At 38.5% G+C, this 19,680-nt stretch overlaps 1 protein-coding gene and 1 long non-coding RNA gene across 2 annotated transcripts in view; both read right to left on the reverse strand.

The window, feature by feature from the left end:
- LOC134796797 (V-type proton ATPase catalytic subunit A) overlaps nucleotides 1–17,065 on the reverse strand; it is a 43,743-nt gene extending 26,678 nt beyond the window's left edge. Inside the window, exons 1-6 of the mRNA XM_063769020.1 lie at nucleotides 16,959–17,065; nucleotides 9,603–9,706; nucleotides 3,472–3,584; nucleotides 2,825–3,052; nucleotides 1,842–1,979; nucleotides 1,238–1,389 (exon numbers count right to left, since the gene is read on the reverse strand). Coding sequence (XP_063625090.1) covers nucleotides 1,238–1,389; nucleotides 1,842–1,979; nucleotides 2,825–3,052; nucleotides 3,472–3,584; nucleotides 9,603–9,687 — 716 coding nt within the window. The 5' untranslated portion in view covers nucleotides 9,688–9,706; nucleotides 16,959–17,065. The remainder of the gene's footprint in view (nucleotides 1–1,237; nucleotides 1,390–1,841; nucleotides 1,980–2,824; nucleotides 3,053–3,471; nucleotides 3,585–9,602; nucleotides 9,707–16,958) is intronic.
- LOC134796930 (uncharacterized) lies at nucleotides 13,233–14,840 on the reverse strand. The gene is made up of 2 exons (XR_010145030.1): nucleotides 14,441–14,840; nucleotides 13,233–14,054 (listed from the first exon to the last, which is right to left on the reverse strand). It is a non-coding gene; the product is annotated as an uncharacterized LOC134796930 (long non-coding RNA).
- Nucleotides 17,066–19,680: the final 2,615 nt, after the last annotated feature.

Here is a 19,680-nt window from a genome sequence, read left to right on the forward strand (position 1 = left end):
TCACCGATAGTCATTAGAGTGTATCGTTTGCCACTCACTCCTTTACGTTCCAGACAGTCTAAGCAGTACCGCACTTGACAAGATGAGCAGTCCAGTGAACGTCTGCTCGAGATTCTGGTGTAACAATGATCGCATTTCGTTGGTTGACCCATTTTGTTGTCCATAAAAACCTTCTAGTATTATTTAGAATAAATAACTCGTATTTTTATTGTAATCGCCCTCTATGTTTCTTTAGTTAAACATAATATATAAGTTTCTTATCGAATGCTAGTGTGCTCTGAGTGTTGTGGGAATTAAAAACTAGATGGCGTTGTTGTCTTTTTACACTCTTGCGTATACGTGCTTACTCTAGGTGCTAACTGTATCTTATCTGTGGTGATGTTTCCTGATTGGTCGGGTCTTCTATGCTGCTATTGGATTATGGTTTGTTTACATTTCTCGAGTTATGATTTGAATTTAAATGTCCAACAGAAGGTTTTAATGCAACATTCTTTATTATGTTTTAATGTTCTTGAATTTATATTCCGTCACAAGAATACGCAAGTAATTATTACACTGACACTATTTTATTGTACTTGCACTGTTTATTTGCACTTATCAAAGTTTTGCTGTGAGGTCATTGACTTTTGAAAGTTATGTCAGTTAAGCAATTTAGATGTTTTGTGATTTATTAACAGTAATTATCATCACTTTGAGTTTCTAGATGTTTATAAACACTGCTCTACACAACTGTGTAGGGGTGGATGTTTTATTTTGTAAACTATTACATAAAATGTCACTAGCAATCCACAAAAAAATTTGAGTACACTTATTAGTCTTACACGGAAACTGTTGATTGAGATAACACTTGTCGTAAGTAATTGCACTATAATCTACTAATTAAATACATTTTTACGTCTTCAGAGTAGGTTTGACTATTTTTAGTTATTAAATTACGCGGGATCGGTATTGACGCAACAGCGCCTGGCGCCAAAATCCTTGCAACATGCTAAACCTGTCCTATATAACTACCGACGCTAGTGCCACTAGTGTAGGCACCGTCCTGTCACAGACTACGTACGGGAACAGAGAGTCGAGCACACGCTGGCCGGTGAGCAGCGGGTGGTTGGCGGGCTGCTTCTCTGCGCTGGGGCGGGGCTGACGCACGGGCCACACTTGCAACATGCTGAACCTGTCCTATATAACTACCGACGCTAGTGCCACTAGTGTAGGCACCGTCCTGTCACAGACTACGTACGGGAACAGAGAGTCCAGCACACGCTGGCCGGTGAGCAGCGGGTGGTTGGCGGGCTGCTTCTCTGCGCTGGGGCGGGGCTGACGCACGGGCCACACTTGCAACATGCTGAACTTGTTCTTCTCGCCGTCGAATTCGGTCTCCAGCACGATGTCCTATAAACAAGGTTATGAGGGTGTAAGCCTAGTGTTTCTTATTCAGATATTTAATTAACAGTTCTATTGGCCTATTTTGTACCAATTTTGTACTAAAATAACAGATTGGTTGGACAAATCGGAAAAATCAAACGTATAAGATGTAAAATAAAGTATACGTATAGTTACAATGTTTACAACTTGTTTTACCCTCAAATACCAGAACCGATATTTTAATCCTTATTAAGGCTAACAGTTCACAACTGACAATCGAATTAGTTTCGTCGTCAGTTTTAAAATATAGAACACACATTTTAAGTATAGTAGGCGTGATAAAGGTTATATTCTGGATTAAATGCAAAACTGTATCCTTTCATATAAAATTATTTCTTAAAACAGCAACAAATAAATACAAATAGTGACAAACACAAAAAGTCAGTTAACTTCATGGACGATGGTAGGTAGGTACTTACAGTGACTTTGTAGTTGCCGGAGGGCGCGATGTAGGTGACGGTGCCCTTGGCCTTGGGCGGCACGATCATGCGGTGCTTCACCAGCGTGTTCTCGTGCACGATGCCGTACAGGTCTCCGCCGGTGATGTGCGAGCCGACCTGACAACAGACGAGTGTTTATGTGGTGGGAATAAGAGCTATGATCGAGTGAAGAATGAAACATGAGAGTTTATGTGGAGGAAATATGAGCTATAATCGAGTCCTATATTACAAGAGTCCACTTAAAGAACCTAACTTAGGACCTAAGAACTATAATTGAGAGTACAAGTCGACGCCGGAGCCGACGTCTATGGACAGTTGATGAGCTCCTCGTCAAGGGTTAGTTAGCGATGCTAACGTCCATAGTTGTCTCTGTTTGTGAGACAATTTCTTGAAAACGATAGTGACAGGGCATGTAGACACCGCGGGGGATGTAGATGGACTGCGTCATCTCGTTGATGTCCTTGAGCGGGCGCTGGATGCCGTCGAAGACGGAGCCGAGTATAACTGACCTTGACATTGAGGGGGTTGAACTCCCAGCTCACGTCGCGCGACAGACAGGGCACGTTGACACCGCGGGGGATGTAGATGGACTGCGTCATCTCGTTGATGTCCTTGAGCAGGCGCTGGATGCCGTCGAAGACGGAGCCGAGTATAACTGACCTTGACATTGAGGGGGTTGAACTCCCAGCTCACGTCGCGCGACAGACAGGGCACGTTGACACCGCGGGGGATGTAGATGGACTGCGTCATCTCGTTGATGTCCTTGAGCGGGCGCTGGATGCCGTCGAAGACGGAGCCGAGTATAACTGACCTTGACATTGAGGGGGTTGAACTCCCAGCTCACGTCGCGCGACAGACAGGGCACGTTGACACCGCGGGGGATGTAGATGGACTGCGTCATCTCGTTGATGTCCTTGAGCGGGCGCTGGATGCCGTCGAAGACGGAGCCGAGTATAACTGACCTTGACATTGAGGGGGTTGAACTCCCAGCTCACGTCGCGCGACAGACAGGGCACGTTGACACCGCGGGGGATGTAGATGGACTGCGTCATCTCGTTGATGTCCTTGAGCGGGCGCTGGATGCCGTCGAAGATGGAGCCGAGGATGCCGGGGCCGAGCTCTACGGAGAGAGGCTTGCCGGTGCGGAGCACGGGGTCGCCGACGGTGACACCCGAGGTTTCCTCGTACACCTGGGGGAAATAGAAAATGATTCATTAAGTTGTTATTTTAATTTCATTCATTTGCAGTGCAGATCCATACCTTCAGCCTTTTGTTTATTTTATGTTCTTTTTTTCTAAAATATACGAGGGGATTTTTTTTATCGATCATCTGTAAAATTCTGAGAAATGATAACACGTCATGTTTTCCGGGTAAAATTTCGGTTATCAAGAATCAAGCACATTTCAAAATGTACAAACCCAGCGACGTTATGTAAATAAACTAGGTACATTCCATTCAGTTCAGCTTCAAATAGATAGCGCCGACAGAAATAGACAAAAATCTCGGAACGATGTTTCTATGCTGACAAAGGTGTGTTACGATATAATTGGCCACTTTACAATGCAACCAGATCAGCACTAAGATGAGTAAGCGGGTGTTTATTATATACCTGAATGGTGGCCATGTCTCCCTCCAGACGGATGATCTCTCCCACCAGCTCGTTGTAGCCGACACGCACCAACTCGTACATAGCCGCCCCGGACATCTTCTCCGCCGTTACGACTGATCAACAAACGATCATTATCCATGTATCCTACATTCTACAGTCGGGTAAAAACTTAATTAAATCCTACAATCTGGGTTACTAGTCGTTTCGTCTCATGTTGACGTTTCGCAAAATATTGGCCTTGAGTGACATCAGCGTTTAGCATCTCTTTCTGCAAGCGATTCTCTTGAAAGTATCTCAACAGCTGCTTTTAAGCGAATACAAAGCTACAACTGTTTTCTAGAACATCACCCTGCCGAAAGAGATAGATGTTCATTGGATACGCTTTACTTGTTTAAAAGTTTGGCTTTAAGTCACTAGATTCCCAGGCTTGAATCGTATACATAAGTAAAAAAGTGTTACTGAAATATATTATTAATGAATAGTTAGATCGTCGTTTACTACTTTCCTTACTTTTAAAGACTTAGGAAAACATTAATTTATTCACGCGAACACTGCGCACAACATTCATAATACATATTAATTTCTTAAAAAATACGAAATACAAGAAATAAAAAATGTTATGATTATGAATATTTTTATTATTATCAAAACTCAAAACAGTTCTGCTAATTAAGTAGCATTCGTCGCAATATCGTAACATACATGCGAGACGTCGTGCACGTCGTGCATGTCAGCTGCCCATTGGTAATCTTTAACATCAAACGCACAAGGTCCAGGTCTACCCATACCTAGCGTGTTGCTGTTAGTTAGTACCTACTGGCTAGTACAGTCTCGTCTGTCCAAGCATAATTAGGGCATTGCGTCTGTTGCGGTGACGTCATCCAATGTCGGTAAACGATTTACAACCTGAACTACTGAACAACGCTCTTCAATATTAGTATGTCCCTCCCTAGATCTTATTGCAATGAGATAAGGGTTATTTATTACTGGACTTGTGTTGTGTTATGGACACGGAAACAGGTCGCTTTATACTACCATTTATATACAAAGTGACCCGTTAAAATGACCTTGAGTGTATTAGTTTAGTACCTAGTCGAGTTTACAAACCTCTTTACATGCTACTTTTCCAAAAATACCTCCCCCTTGTCACATTAGGACTTTTGGCAACCCTCCCTCTACTTCCCTGGTGTGACGTCACTAATAATATTTTAACGAAATTAGCAATTTGAATTATGATATAATTACAAATAGGGATTTTTGAAAGTAAAGCCACATTAGAATATGAACAACACTATAAGATCGATTAGGAATAATAAATAAATAATAACGATTTAATATTGCACAGACTAGTTATTTAGCAGTACAGAAGTTTAAGCCCGTCCAGCTGGGTTTTGGCCTTAAAAGAAAGTGTCGGCTCGATTGGTGGGCGTCTCAGGCGACCCGAGAGTGGGCTCGTTCTTTGCTCAGAGGCTAGGCCTGGCGATTCAGAGGGGGAATGTCGCCAGCATTTTGGGGAGATTCCCGGAAGCGGGTGAGTTAGTGGAGGTATTCTACATTTAGTTATGTTTTAGTTGTAGCTTGTTTAGGTTTAAGTAGAAATAATTACTTTTATTTAGTGCTTTAAATCGTGTATAATATTTTTTGTACTTCATATCATGTTATTCAATGTTAAATAAATAAATTTGATGCTTATTAAATTAACAAAGTTCGGGGCAGTACAGTAAATAACTAAATATATAAATAATAAATAATAAAATAAAAATAAAATAAAAAGCCTTTTATTTCCTTTTGTTATACATAAGTTTGTTAATATATTTTTGTTGATTTAATTTGTAGGAACCCGTTAGGTGAAGGCCTCTTCCAAAGATATCCATTTTTCACGGTCTTGTGCTATTCTTTTCCAATTTGGACCAGCAATTCTTTTCATGTCTTCCTCCCAGCGCATGTTTGGTTTGCCTTTTCGGCGCTTACCGTCTGGGCCTTTCCAGTTCGTGACTATGGCTGTCCATCTGTGGTCTTTAAGGCGAGCCACATGTCCAGCCCATCTCCATTTTAGCTTTCTAGCGTGTTCTAGAGCATCTATTGCTTTTATTGTTGCTTTTATTTTACTATGTCTTATCTTTTGTATCTTTTTTATGTTCAACATGCTTCGTTCCATTCCCCTCTGGCAAGTAATAATTTTATTTTTTATTTTTTCTGTGAACTTCCATGTCTGGCAAGCATATGTTAAGCTGGGGATGAGGCAGGTGTCCATAGCCTTCTTTTTAAGAGTTATTGGCATGCTACTTTTAAATATTTCTTTATAAGACCAATATTTGTTCCATGTATTTTTGATTCTTCTGTCAACTTCTAGTTCATTGTTCTTGTTGTTGAAACCAATCTGCTTTCCTAAGTATATATAGCTTTCAACATAGTCTAATGGTTTGTTGTCTACAATGATATCTATTTGTTTTGAGTTGGTCATGGTTTTTGTTTTATTTATATTCATCTCCAGTCCTACTTGTTTGCTTGCATTTTGGAGACCATCTATCATGGATTGCAGGTTTCGGGACGATTCCGCGAGCAGCACCAGGTCGTCTGCGAATCTGAGGTGGCTGAGATATTTCCCTTTGATAAATAGGCCTTGGTTTTTCCATTTTAAGCTGCATATGACGTTCTCTAGTACGGCAATGAAAATAGTTGGTGATAAGGGGTCACCTTGACGGACTCCTCTTTCCACTGGAAAGGCCGGACCCATGGTTTCCAGCTTCACTCTGCTGCTGCCTTTTTTGTAGATGTTTTTAAATATATTTATGTATCCACTTTCTATGCCTTGAGTTTTTAGAGTCGTCCATATGTTCTCGTGGGAAACTGTGTCAAACGCCTTTTGGTAGTCGATGAATGCAATGTATAATGGGCGTCGGAATTCTTGATACTTCTCGATTACAAGCTCTAAAGTGTGAATGTGGTCCATGGTCGAGAATCCTTTCCTGAAGCCAGCTTGTTCCACAGGTTGTTTCTTATCTAGTGTTGCACGTATTCTATTGTTAACAATTGTAGAGAAAAGTTTGTATGTTGCTGGTAACAAGCTAATGGGTCTGTAATTGCCTATGTCTTTAGGATCTCCCTTTTTATATAATAAAATAATGCTTGATTCTGACCATTGGATGGGCGTCTCCTGTGTTTCCAATATTTTATTGCATAGGACTGCTAGCGGTGCCGCTAAAATTTCCTGGGCGACCTTTATGGCTTCATTTGTGATACAGTCCGCTCCTGGGCTTTTGTCCGACTTTAGCTTACAGGTAGTTTCTATAATTTCCTTACAGTCTATTGGTGTTATAGGTGTTTTGTTTTCTTGGATAATTATTTCTTGATTGTGAAACTCTTCTTGTTTTTTTGTATCGCAATTTGCATATAAAGTCCGGTAGAAATCTGTTGCAATGTTTAATATTTCCCCGCGACCATGTTTGGTTCCATTTGATAACTTTAATCCGTCGATCCAAGTTCTTTTTGTTTGCAGTTCTTTGTATCCTTTTTTTAAGCTGCCTTTTTGTTTTAAGTGTTGCTCAAGTGTTGTAGATCTATGATTCTGGTAATCCGATTTAATATATTTGCTTGTTAGTTTGTACAAAGCTTTAAGTTCGTTTTTCATTGCTCTGGTTTTGTTTGCAGTTTTTTGTAGTTCTTGTTTCCGTTTCATCAAGTTCCTTGTGCGGTCTGACAGGATGTTGCGTCCCGGAGTCTCTCGAGTTGTACTACATGCGTTCTGTAGACTCTTTTGGATTGCAATTGTTAGTTTGTCGTGGAATTTTTGTACTGTGTCATTTATGTTGTATTTTTCCAAATTATATACATACTTTTCTAGGTTTTCCTTGTATTTTGATATTTCCTCTTCATTTTTGAGTGTACTAAAGTGTTTACTTTGGTATCTTGCTCTACTTTTAATTGGTTTTGTTAGTAGGAGTACTGCTCGAAGTGGTCTGTGGTCTGATGGATAAGTTATATTTAGTGTATCTACTATATTTTTGAAGTTTTTTGGTTGGTTGGACATTATGTAATCGATTTCATTTTTATATTGTCCATTTGGTGAGCACCAGGTCCATCGTCGTTTCGGTTTCTTCTTGTAGAAGGTATTGATGATAGCAAGATTGTTCTCTAAGGCAAATTCTATGAGTTTGTGTCCTCTGGCGTTTCTTTCTCCATATCCATGCTGTTTTGTTATAAGGGATTCATTTGTTTCAGGTTGACCGATTTTGGCATTGAAGTCTCCCATTAATACTAGATCTTTATGCGCCTGATTAATTGCTTCTGATATAGTTTTGTAAAAATAGTTGATCTCTTCTTCTTGAGCTGCTTCAGTTGGGGCGTAGACCTGAATTATAGAAACACAGGCGTCTGGAAAATTCATGTTAAGTAAAGCGACTCGTTCTGATAGGCCAATATAGCTTTCAATGTATTGTTTAAGGTGCGCCTTTATTATAAATCCAACTCCGTATTTACCTGGAGTTTGTCCGGTGTGGCATAGAATTAGATCTTCATGTTGTGCTATTTCATTTCCTAGGCGTCGCACTTCCGCCAATCCTATAATATCATATTTTATGTTTGCTAGGGATTCTTTTAGTTCTAGGAGTCTTTCGTGCGAAGACAGTGACCTTACATTATATGTTATTAAGTGTAATTGTTTTTCATTACTTTCGTTGGGGTCTGGGCATGTTGAATTCTTTGGAAGGTTTCGGTCTAAAACTTCCTCGGTGACCAACCGGCTTGGAAGTTGATCTGTTTGTTTGTGTTTTGATAAAATTAATTCTGGGTGTGTTTTATTACATTTATTTGTCTGTATATTTTGAGTTGTTGGTTTTAACTTCTTTGTAGTTTTAGTATTCCGGTTGTCTGTAGCTTTTAGTTTTTTGGAGAGCTGTTTGCTGCGTTAGTAGGCAAGATTCCTACAAAATTATTTTTCTTATATTGTTTAGCTGGCTGCGAGGACGTAGTTCTGCCTTGGCTTGCGCTAAAGTTGTTTGGTGGTGTTTGTGGCGGTGTTGATGGTGTCCTCTTTCTTTTTTCTTGTTTGTTGTCAGTATTTTCCTTGATGATTAGTTTATCGTATTTTATAATAGCAAATTTACCTGCTTTTCTAGCCTCTATCATTTTTGGGAATAGGGTGTTCCTCGCCTCTATAACTTCTTTGGTGAAGTCGTCCGTGATTTTGATATGTTTTGGGATATGTTTCTTGTTCTTTAAAAGTTCTAATTTTCGCCATCTTAGTGTTAGCGTAACTTTTATTGGACGTATTTTGCTATTATTAACAGGTTTCTTCCCTAGTCTTTCCATGTTACTAATCTCCCAAACGTCCCATTCTTGGGCTTGTATACCTTCATTGACGATGTTTAAAGTTTTCACTACTAGATCCCTTAACTCACTGCTATTCCTTTCACTTTCTTCAACCCCGTGGATTATTATATTATTTTTCCTCGAGTCTGCTTCTAAGGTCTGTATTTTTGACTTTAATGATTGGTTCTCTGTTTTTAATTGTTCAGTTTCGCAAGATATTTTTTCTAATTTCTCGTCTATTGTTGAGCTGATTGTTTTTTGTACCGTTGCGTTTATAGAGTCTGTTTGTATACGTAGTTGCTCCAACATTTGGTTCCATAAAGATGTTGTTTGTTCATCCATGGTAGTTTTGCTGATTTTGGGCTGGCAACCTCGACTTGAAATGTCAGCTGTCACTTGTCGCTTGTTGCCGGAAGTTGACGTAGTTTTAGGTTATCTTCGTGTAGTTATACTTATGTTTATTGCTAACGACAATTCACTTTTATTGCAGTTTTCGTTGTGATCCTTATCATTTATTCACTTTCCGCACTAATTTTTGTGACACTGGCACTTTGTCTTCGTTGTGATGTATTCGTATCGTTCGCTCCGCTTCTTTTAGCACTTGTTTCGAATTTATTTTACGAGCAGTTGACGAACGCGTATAGCTACCATGACAGTCGCAACCGGAAGCCCTAAACTAAATATATATCAAAACAATTTTTGTTTACAATACATATGATGTTAAAGAAAAATTTGTGACCCGTTCCTCTTGTCACAACAGGTCACCTAAACATGTGACGTAATTAATGGATAGACCGTAAGAGTAAGGCAAGGATACATACCGGGCCCGGAGACGGCGAACACATAACCGAACTGGTCCTCATTCTCTTCAGTGGCAATCATCCTCAGATTGGCCCGCGCCGCCATTTTGAATTTATATTCTTATCTGCGAACATAAAAAAAATTACGTCAAGTTTACTGCAGGGAAAACTTTCGTAGTCTCCATCAGATATATTGGAGTGGATGAATATCTTGATAATAGAGGTTTTTTTTAGATTGTTAACCCCGTGATTGATTAGATATATATATCTAATGGTAACTGTTCAGAATATATGCTAATTTGCTCAAGTTTTTTCTCTCAATGATATAATGGTGGTTAAAATAGCGTTATAAAATGTCAATAGTCTTATAATAATATAATAATAATTTCAGCCTATAAACATCCCACTGCTGGGCACAGGCCTCCTCTCATGCGCGAGAGGGCTTGGGCTATAGTCCCCAAGCTAGCCCAATGCGGATTGGGGACTTCACATACACCCTTGAATTTCTTCGCAGATGTATGCAGGTTTCCTCACGATGTTTTCTTCACCGAAGAGCTTGGTAAATATCAAATGATATTTCGTACATAAGTTCCGAAAACTCATTGATACGAGCCAGGATTTGAACCCGCGACCTCCAGATTGAAAGTCGGACGTCATATCCACTCGGCCACCAGCGCTCTTAAGGGGCCCACTGATTAACAGTCCGCCGGACGGTATCGGCCTGTCAGTTAGAACAAAATTTTGACAGTTCCGAACAACTGACAGGCCGATACCGTCCGGCGGACTGTTAATCAGTGGGCCCCTTTTAGCTTAAACAATAATAAAGCAATAGTCTTAATATCCTAATAATATTTAATAAGCCATTTCCAAGACTGCCATTGTCAGTTGTGTAAATCACATGAAATTTTTAATTTGAAGGGCTGTTCAGTAAGTTCAATTACTGAGAAAATTTAATAAATAAAATTTGGAATTTATATCGTCGTTGCGCTTTCCAAATCTGATATGTGCGAGGTTTCAATCAAATGAATTAATACCTTATGTGTTTCGTTGCTAGGTACCTATTTGTCAATCAAAAACCGGCCAAGTGCGAGTCGGACTCGCGTTCCAAGGGTTCCGTATATTACACAATTTTTAGCAATCAGTGCCGGGTTAAGATATTTTGATGCCCTAAGCATTTCTAGGTGCCCCCTCTCCCTAGGGTCATCAAGATTACATTGATTTTTTGGTAAATTGAGAGAAGTTCATTGCCGCATTACAGCTGAGAATGGAAATCAGTCACATCATTTTATCACGAAAATTGACAGTGCCGCAGCAGTAATGTTGCAACAGAGTACCTAATGCTGTTGCAGTCGCCACCCGAATGTCACCTTTATCATAGCGTAGAAAGTAATAGAAACGCGAGCGAAGCGAGCGCGGAAATTTTTCGATATAAAAACGCAATATGATAGACAGTTGTACATTTTTACTTTTAGTATGGAAATCAGTCACATCATTTTATCACGGAAGTTGACAGTACTGCAGCAGTAACGTTGCAACAGAGTAATGTTGCTGCAGTCGCCACCCGAATGTCACCTTTATCATACCTTATAAAGTAATTGAAAACGCGAGCGAAGCGAGCGCGAAAATTTTTCGATATAAAAACGCAATTTTAGTTTTAGTCCCAACCAGGCGCGAATCCAGGATTTCATACAGAGAAGGGATGGGACAGTTTTCTATCAGCCTAGCTTCGCATAGGGCTCGATATTTAAGGGTCTCAGCGAGGTTGTTTTCATGCATAAAATATGCAAGAAAGCAGAGAGCTTGGAATTGAATTGGCGAAGTGTGAGAAAGGCAGTAGGCCCAGCTGCGAAAGAGGAAAGCTTGGATTTGGATCCACGCCCAAGTGTAATTAAGGCAGAAGATCAACTTTGCCGTAAGGCAGAAGGCCTCGCATAAGACCTAACGCCGAACCGCAAAAGAGTGGGTTGAAATCGAATCTATGCATGTAATCACGACTCTTCTACTGCTACCGATTGTTTCCCAAAGAATTACGCGCCATTATTTTTGCAAATTAGCTTTTGGACAGCTAAAAAAATCGTGTGGTAAAAACGATGTGTCTGTCCCTAATTTTAAAATTTGTTCACCTTTTTCAACCTGGCATTTTGGTGCCCTCCCTGAACGTGGTGCCGTAAGCACGTGCTTGTTTTGCTTATTGGTTACAAAGTCTTTATTAATTCAACCATTAAAGTCGACGAGTACAAAAAACTTTAAGCTAGCTCTCAATTTAACATTTTTTTTAAACATTATTTTTAATTTGACCTTACAATTACTCGTAAGTAGGTAAGACCGTTAAATATTTAAAATGATTATCTTATCAGAAAATTATCACCAATTACTCTAAGAAAACTACTACTCTAAGTAATCCGGCACTGTTAACAATGTATTTTTTATGTGAAACGTGAGTGAAATCTCTTTAAAAAATCCGTAGGGGTCGGATTAAAAACTGTAATTAAGTCCGACTCACGCTTGACTGTACATTTCTAATAGGTTTTCCTGTCATCTATAGGTATAGACCTATTTTATGTATTTTTTTCAAAATTTTAGACCTAGTAGTTTCGGAGATAAGGGGGGGGGAATGGTCATTTTTTGCCTATTTTCTTGAATAACTTCTAAACTGTTGATTCGAAAATTATAAAAAAAAATTATTTGAAATCCTTACAATAAGCTCTTTCATTTGTTATGTAACATGATATAGTTTGAAAAAAATTTTTTTTTCATTTTTTCATTTACCCCCCAAAAGTGGCCCCCATGTTTAAAATTCATTTGTTTACGTTACATGTCCATATTCGGGTCACAAACTTACATATGTGTACCAAATTTCAACTTGATTGGTCCAGTAATTCCGGAGAAAATCGGCTGTGACAGACGGACAGACAGACAGACAGACAGACAGACAGACAGACAGACAGACGCACGAGTGATCCTATAAGGGTTCCGTTTTTTCCTTTTGAGGTACGGAACCCTAAAAATCGAACACATATCAGATTTGGAAAGCGCAACGACGATATGATGATTATGATGAATTGTCATTCAAATAACACAAAAAGCAAAGTTCTCTAAAATAAACTATTGTCTTGAAAATGTGCATTGATTTACCCCCTTATTAATAAACGCGCTATAAACCTCAATTAGCTAATAATTGTTTGTCCTTATTTATTTATTTATTTAATCTTTATTGCACAAAAGAAAACCTTATAGTACAAAAGGCGGACTTAATGCCATAAGGCATTCTCTACCAGTCAACCTTAAGGCTAAGCAGAGAGATTGTGAGCGGTGCTACAATTACAACAGCAAAAACAATCAATAAATTACGAATAACATATTAATTACGTATACAAATATACTATGATATATATGTACATGTATATATTATATACCTATATATATATAAATAACGACGAAACATATTATGAAACTAATATATAATACACTAAGATTTTTTCATTCTGCTAGCAAAGAAAGCACGTACGGATTTTTTGAAAGCGAACTTATTAGGCGCATTTTTTATGTTGAAAGGAAGTCCGTTCCAAAGACGCGCCACCTGCACAGTGAACGAATTCGACATGAACCCGGTTCGGTGAGGAGGGATGGACAGAGACATATTGCCAGAAGAGCGAAGTTGGCGGACGCGAGAAACGCCGTAGTATTGAAAGAAGGATTTGAGGTATTCCGGAGAGAGTGGATCATTAAGCACAGAAAAAAGAGTGGAAAGCAAGCGAATATTGCGACGTTGTCGAATGGGAAGCCAGCCAAGCTGAGAGCGAAAAGAAGAAACGTGATCATATTTGCGGAGGCAAAAAATAAAGCGAATGCAGTTATTAAGCAGGCGGTCCAATTTATCAAGAAGCTCTTCGTTTATGTCCGGATAACAGACATCACCATAGTCAATAATGGGTAGTATAAGGGCGTTAACTAATGCAACTTTAGTTTTGGCCGGTAAGAAGTGTTTCAGTTTGTTCAGATAATGAAGTGAGCCCATGACCTTACGACTGATTTCAGTAACCTGTGCTCTCCAACTCAAGGTGTTGTCGAAAAGAACGCCCAAGTCTTTAACGCTCCGACTAAATGTTATTGGGGAGCCGTTAAAGCTAACAGGTGCAAGTGCGTCCAAGTCTAGTTTTTCAAGCTGTTTGGAACTACCCATAACAATAGCCTGGCACTTTGACGGATTTACAAAGAGGCCAAACCTCTCAGACCACTTCTGGATATGAAAAAGGTCCAGGTTAAGTTTATCAATGCAAGTTGGGAGGTCAGTCACGGAGCACTGGTCGTAGAGTTGCAAGTCGTCAGCATACAGATGGTAGGAACAGCGAAGGTCAGGTGTAATAAAATTAATAAAGGTGGAAAAAAGAAGTGGGGATAAGATACCTCCTTGAGGCACGCCAGTCGCCAGATCATACCAGTCAGACAAAGACCGGTCAACTCGGATGCCTGCTGGCGCCCCCGCAAGTAGGCACCCAACCAGTGAAGGGCTATTTCAGAGACTCTCATATGTTTGAGCAAGGTAAGGAGAATGTCATGGTCAACGGTATTAAATGCGTTAGAAAAGTCAATAAGAATAAGGACCGTGACCAATTGATTCTCCATGCCCCGCCTGATGTCTTCAGTTACCTTGAGAAGCGCAGTACTGGTGCTATGACTTGGTCGGAAACCGGACTGCAAAGGGCTTAAAAGGTTGTGCGAGTAAACGAAGGCCGAAAGTTGCTTATGTACAACCGCTTCAGCGATTTTCGAAAGGAAAGGGAGAATTGAAATGGGCCTAAAGTTACTGAGAATGGTGGGATTACTAATTTTAGGCAGCGGAATCACAAAAGCTTTACGCCAAAGAGAAGGGAATTCACCACAGGCCAGTGAAGAGTTGATGATGTCAGCTATCACAGGAAGCACACAGTCGAGGACTGACACAATCATGTAACGACTGACATCATCACAACCCACGGCTTTTGACTTGATAGCCTTAATAATGACTTTTATATCAAATTCAGAGACAGGACAGAATGAGAAATAATCTGTGACAGGAGAAGGCAAAGAAGAGATGTCAGATAGGGTAGTGGCCTTAATAGCGGTGTCAATAGAAGGAGCGGAGGAAAAATGTCTGTTAAGGTCATTGAGAGAAAATAAACTGCCATTAAAACTATTGGGGGGTTTTCCCAGGCCAAGAGATCTGAGGAATTTCCAAACATCGGCCATAGATGAAGAGGAAACATTACGGTGAATAAATCTTATCTTACTTATCTATCATTTTGACTTATGTATTTGTAAGAATGGGATAAAACATAATAGGGTATTATACTGTATTTAAAATAAATTATTTTACACCATGCATGAAATAAAGCACCAGATAATTATTAGAAAAACACAGATAGGAGTTATTTTTAAACACAACTTCTACTTAATACATCGGATAGGAATATAAAAAGTAGGTGAGTTGACTGTGACGTCACAATGTAAGGTTTCATATAAATTCCATATTAGCATATTGTTTTGACAGTTTTCTAAAAAAGTAACTGATTTGACTAGTAGGAAATTACCCTATTTAACTAAATCAGGCCCGTAAAGTTTTATGAATAAGGCGGTTAGTAATTATAATTAACTTACTATATCATACGGTCTAAAAAGCACGACCTAGAAAGGCAGATTATCTTGGGCCAAATAGAGGGCAAGCAAGCGCAAGGAAAAGCACCCACAAGATAGTCTGATGTTGTGAAGGGGGTGGTTGGCGGCAACATGCAGTGCGTGACCCATATGGCCTATGATCGCACACTGTGGAGACGTAGCATACATGGTCACGATCCTCAGCAATGAGGGACCGAGGAAGAATAAGAATAAACTTACTAGCAAGGCCAATTAAAACACCCCAAGTATAATAAATATTCCCAATGTAGTAGCTAGGAATACCTCATAATATCTCAAACCAAACTGAAGCAGGCAACTGTCACAGATCAGATGATTCTTATCAGCTGATAACTTCACTATCAATCATTGTCAATTCTGAACATCATAACTTTCAAACCCTTTTATGGACCAGATTTTAAGCAATCCATGATTCAATCCCCATTGCCACTTCAAAATTATGCATGAGAATAAATACAAAAAGTTAATATTTAAAAATGATAAATGTTGCCTCTCAATATAGAATGTTCCTACAAAGGGTGAAATTAATTTATAAAAAAAAAGAATGTTAAATTATTTGTCTGTAGTAGGAACACAGTCATCATAGTTATTTTGCAACATTTTTGGAAAAAGTTTCTTTACATAGGCATCAAAACCTTTCCATTACCAAAACCAGATATTTAACTAATTTGAAATCGACAGCCAACATCGGCGCTTGATAGATTACAGCACCGAGGCAAACAGGAATCACTCATGCTGCTGATGTTAGCATGAAAAACATGAATTATTTCTTTAATTTTAAATATGGGGGACTACTACAAAGGATTATATTTTAATATACATACAGTACTTAGTTTAATCTCCTTCAATAGCTGAAATAATGAAAGCAATCATGTGATCTTAACATGATAAAATACCAGAAAAAAATTACAAGAATCACATGTTATGTAGATTGTATTTACATAGTGGTTGAAGGATATTAAAGGTATATTACATAAGTTAAAAGGTAGTTAAATATTGCCCACTATGTAATATCTAAAATAGTTTAATTCAAACTATATGAACATGATACAGGGGTAACTTAACTCTAGATATACAGATAAAGAAGAAAATATTTATTTTTCATCTTGTTCCTTTTAAAAATCGCTATTCACCAGTACCGGTGATCAATGCCTACAAGAATCTAATGAGACAATCAAGTGCTTTCTTATTTGAATTTAAAATTTATAAGTATACTGAATAACAATTTTGTGAATAAAAGAATGTTGCATAAATTGCAAAACATGCTGTCCAGTTTGAGAATTAAATAATTGCTTCGATTGATTTGTTGTCTCAAAAATTGGGGAATCAAATAAGAAGACTTGTGACCAGAATGTTAGGGTGTGCTGGGATTTGTAATGGAATGATGTACCACTAATTGATCACATGATGGGCGTCAATTATTAAAATGCACTTAATTCACGTACCTCAGCTCTAACCAATAAGAGTAATGATCAAGGAAATTATTGATTTGAGAAACAAAGTAAAACTAAGACGACGTACCAAAATTCAGCAATCAGTCACTTTACAAAGGCCTAGCAAAATTCTGTCAATGGCAGAGTTGTAAATAGGCTTACCAATTTTCTGAATATTACCCTAAATATCCACAATGAATAACACAAGCACGACTAAAAACAAACCTTGCAAGACCTCAAATTCGATGTTAAATAATTAAATGAGACTCACAAGACGATAAAGATGGAAAAGTCGGGCCGAGAATGGCGGAGAACTACAACTTATCACAAGACCAATGATAAAAGTAAAGTCAGCTGACCTATCTTCTCTATGGTTAGAAGTCTATGGTCAGGCTGACGCAACTAGGAACAAAAAAAGGTTTTGTATGGACTTTAGTGACCTAGCCATAGCCAAAAAAACATAATAAAACGTCAGTGCTATTTATCTGTCAAGTCAACTGTCAGCCACATTGTTACTTGTCATGGCGGTTCGTAAGTTTTGCTTACGTATTTCTTGCAATTTCTTTTTTAAAAGCCTTCGTTATTTTCCAAAACAGACAAACGTGATAAGAACATACAGTGAGTCAATAGATTTTATTTAAATGCCACCGATAACTAAGTTTTTTTTTTATTCGTAATAATGGCTTCTCTGCTACCAGGCCCCAATTTCACCACGGTGACAGGTGCGACAATTGTAAAATCACTGTTGCTGACGTCACAGGCATCCATGGGCTACGGTTACCACTTACCATCGGGCGGGCCGTATTCCTGTTTGCCACCATCATTGTATTATTTAAAAAAACTTTATTGTATCGGAAAAAAACAGATATTTCTTTTGCGAAGTTTCTGACAATTGTCAAGATTTAGAAGAATTGTAGGTAATTCTTGACAGGTAATGAGTTATATGTCGGAATTTCGTGACAATTGTAGTGTTTATTGTGACAATTGTCATAAACTTAGCAAGAGAAATATCTGTTTTTTTCCGATATAATAAAGTTTTTTTTAATAAAACAATTATGGTGGCAAACAGGAATACGGCCCGCCCGATGGTAAGCGGTAACCGTAGCCCATGGATGCCTGTGACGTCAGCAACAGTGATGTTTTACAATTGTCGCACCTGTCACCGTGGTGAAATTGGAGCCAGGGCACTTTGCCAATGTCAAGTACATATATTAGAGATTATATAACAGTAAGTCGTCGATATTCAATCATCCGTCGAGGCCTTCACGATGCACTGGAGGATAGCTGGAGCAGCAGTACAAAGCATAATGGCGGCCGAGACCACGAACCGCCGAATGATGTCCAAAGAATTTGTTATTCGTATTTCCAGAACAATTCCTCATTAACTGCACCCATTGCGCTTGCCATTCACTGCATAATATCCTATCAAAATTATACATTAAACAGCAGAATGCAAATAATAAATAAAAAGGTATACACCCACTTGCCAGAATTTCATTTGCCATAATTTCATTTGCCATAATAGTCAACAGCCATTATATTGTTTACCATAATTACATATGCAATACTTATTGTTTACTATATTAGTCACGTGCCAGAAACTTTGTTTCCCATAAAATCAATTTCAATAATATCATTTGTCATCATCATTTTAATCCATAATTATCACTAGCCATAATATATTTTTTTTACAGAAACCAAATGCTACTAGAAAAATGGGTTAGGTTAGGTTTGAACTGCGACCCTTACAGAAAAGTAATGCTACTGGAAAAGTGGGTTAGGTTAGGTTTGAACTGCGACCCTTACAGAAAAGAAATGCTACTGGAAAAGTGGGTTAGGTTAGGTTTGAACTGCGATCCATACAGAAAATAAATGCTACTAGAAAAGTAGGTTACGTTAGGTTTGAACTGCGACCCTTGCAGAAAAGAAATGTTATCAGAAAAGTGGGTTAGGTTAGGTTTGAATTGCGACCCTTACAGAAACCAAATGCTACTAGAAAAATGGGTTAGGTTAGGTTTGAACTGCGACCCTTACAGAAAAGAAATACTACTGGAAAAGTGGGTTAGGTGAAGTTAAATATTCTATTAAATAATATTATTACAATTAATAATATGGACAACAACACGTATGGCACTCGTACGTTCTGGAATCTAATAATCGGGTAAACAAAGAGTATGTCACATCATTTTTATGGTAAACAAACAATTCGGGCAAATGAAATTCGGGCAAATAAAATTCGGGCATATGAGTATTATTTTATATAATTTTCGGACAAACAATAGACAACCAAATAAAAATGTCTGAAGCACGATCCGTCATGTTCCGTGGATCATTCGAAAGTCCGAAAACTAAGTTGTTTCAGTGCGAAATATGTGGCAATTGAGACGCTCGCGAAAATCTCAAAAAAGGAAGTTTATGGCGAAATTTCCATTAGATGAAGACCGGTAAGTATTGCTTTAGATACTTTGAGCCTTATTTTGGTGTAGCAGGCTATAAACACATCGAAAATTAGATATTTCATATCCACTTTCATTGTGAACTAGGGATGTAATCGATACGAAGTATCGATATCGACCGCAGCCTAATTTTTTATCAATTTAAATAGTAAATAAAATAAAATGAGTGAATTTCCTGGTAGCTTGCATACAACATGACTATAATTATTTCTCCGAATATTTTTAGTGGAAAATTATCTATCATCTGTGCATTAATGGAATGGACATTATATTATATATCTTTGGAATCTAGTAATAGGGGATATTACTGCAATGTTCTGCCACCAGAGTGCAGCACTACCGACTCTAGTAAATTCATAGACTAACTTATACATTCTCTGCCTTAAACTGTTTTTTGACAAGTTTTCACAGACAATAAATTATGACATTGATGCATCAAGGCGGTTTGTTACCCAGGGCCTACTGGTAAACGCGAAAATCGAAATTTAGTTATCTACCTCTTTATCGCTCGAATATGCAAGAGTGATGGAGAGGTTA

The sequence above is a fragment of the Cydia splendana genome, chromosome 14 (assembly GCF_910591565.1).
Source record: "Cydia splendana chromosome 14, ilCydSple1.2, whole genome shotgun sequence".
NCBI classification, from domain to species: domain Eukaryota; kingdom Metazoa; phylum Arthropoda; class Insecta; order Lepidoptera; family Tortricidae; genus Cydia; species Cydia splendana.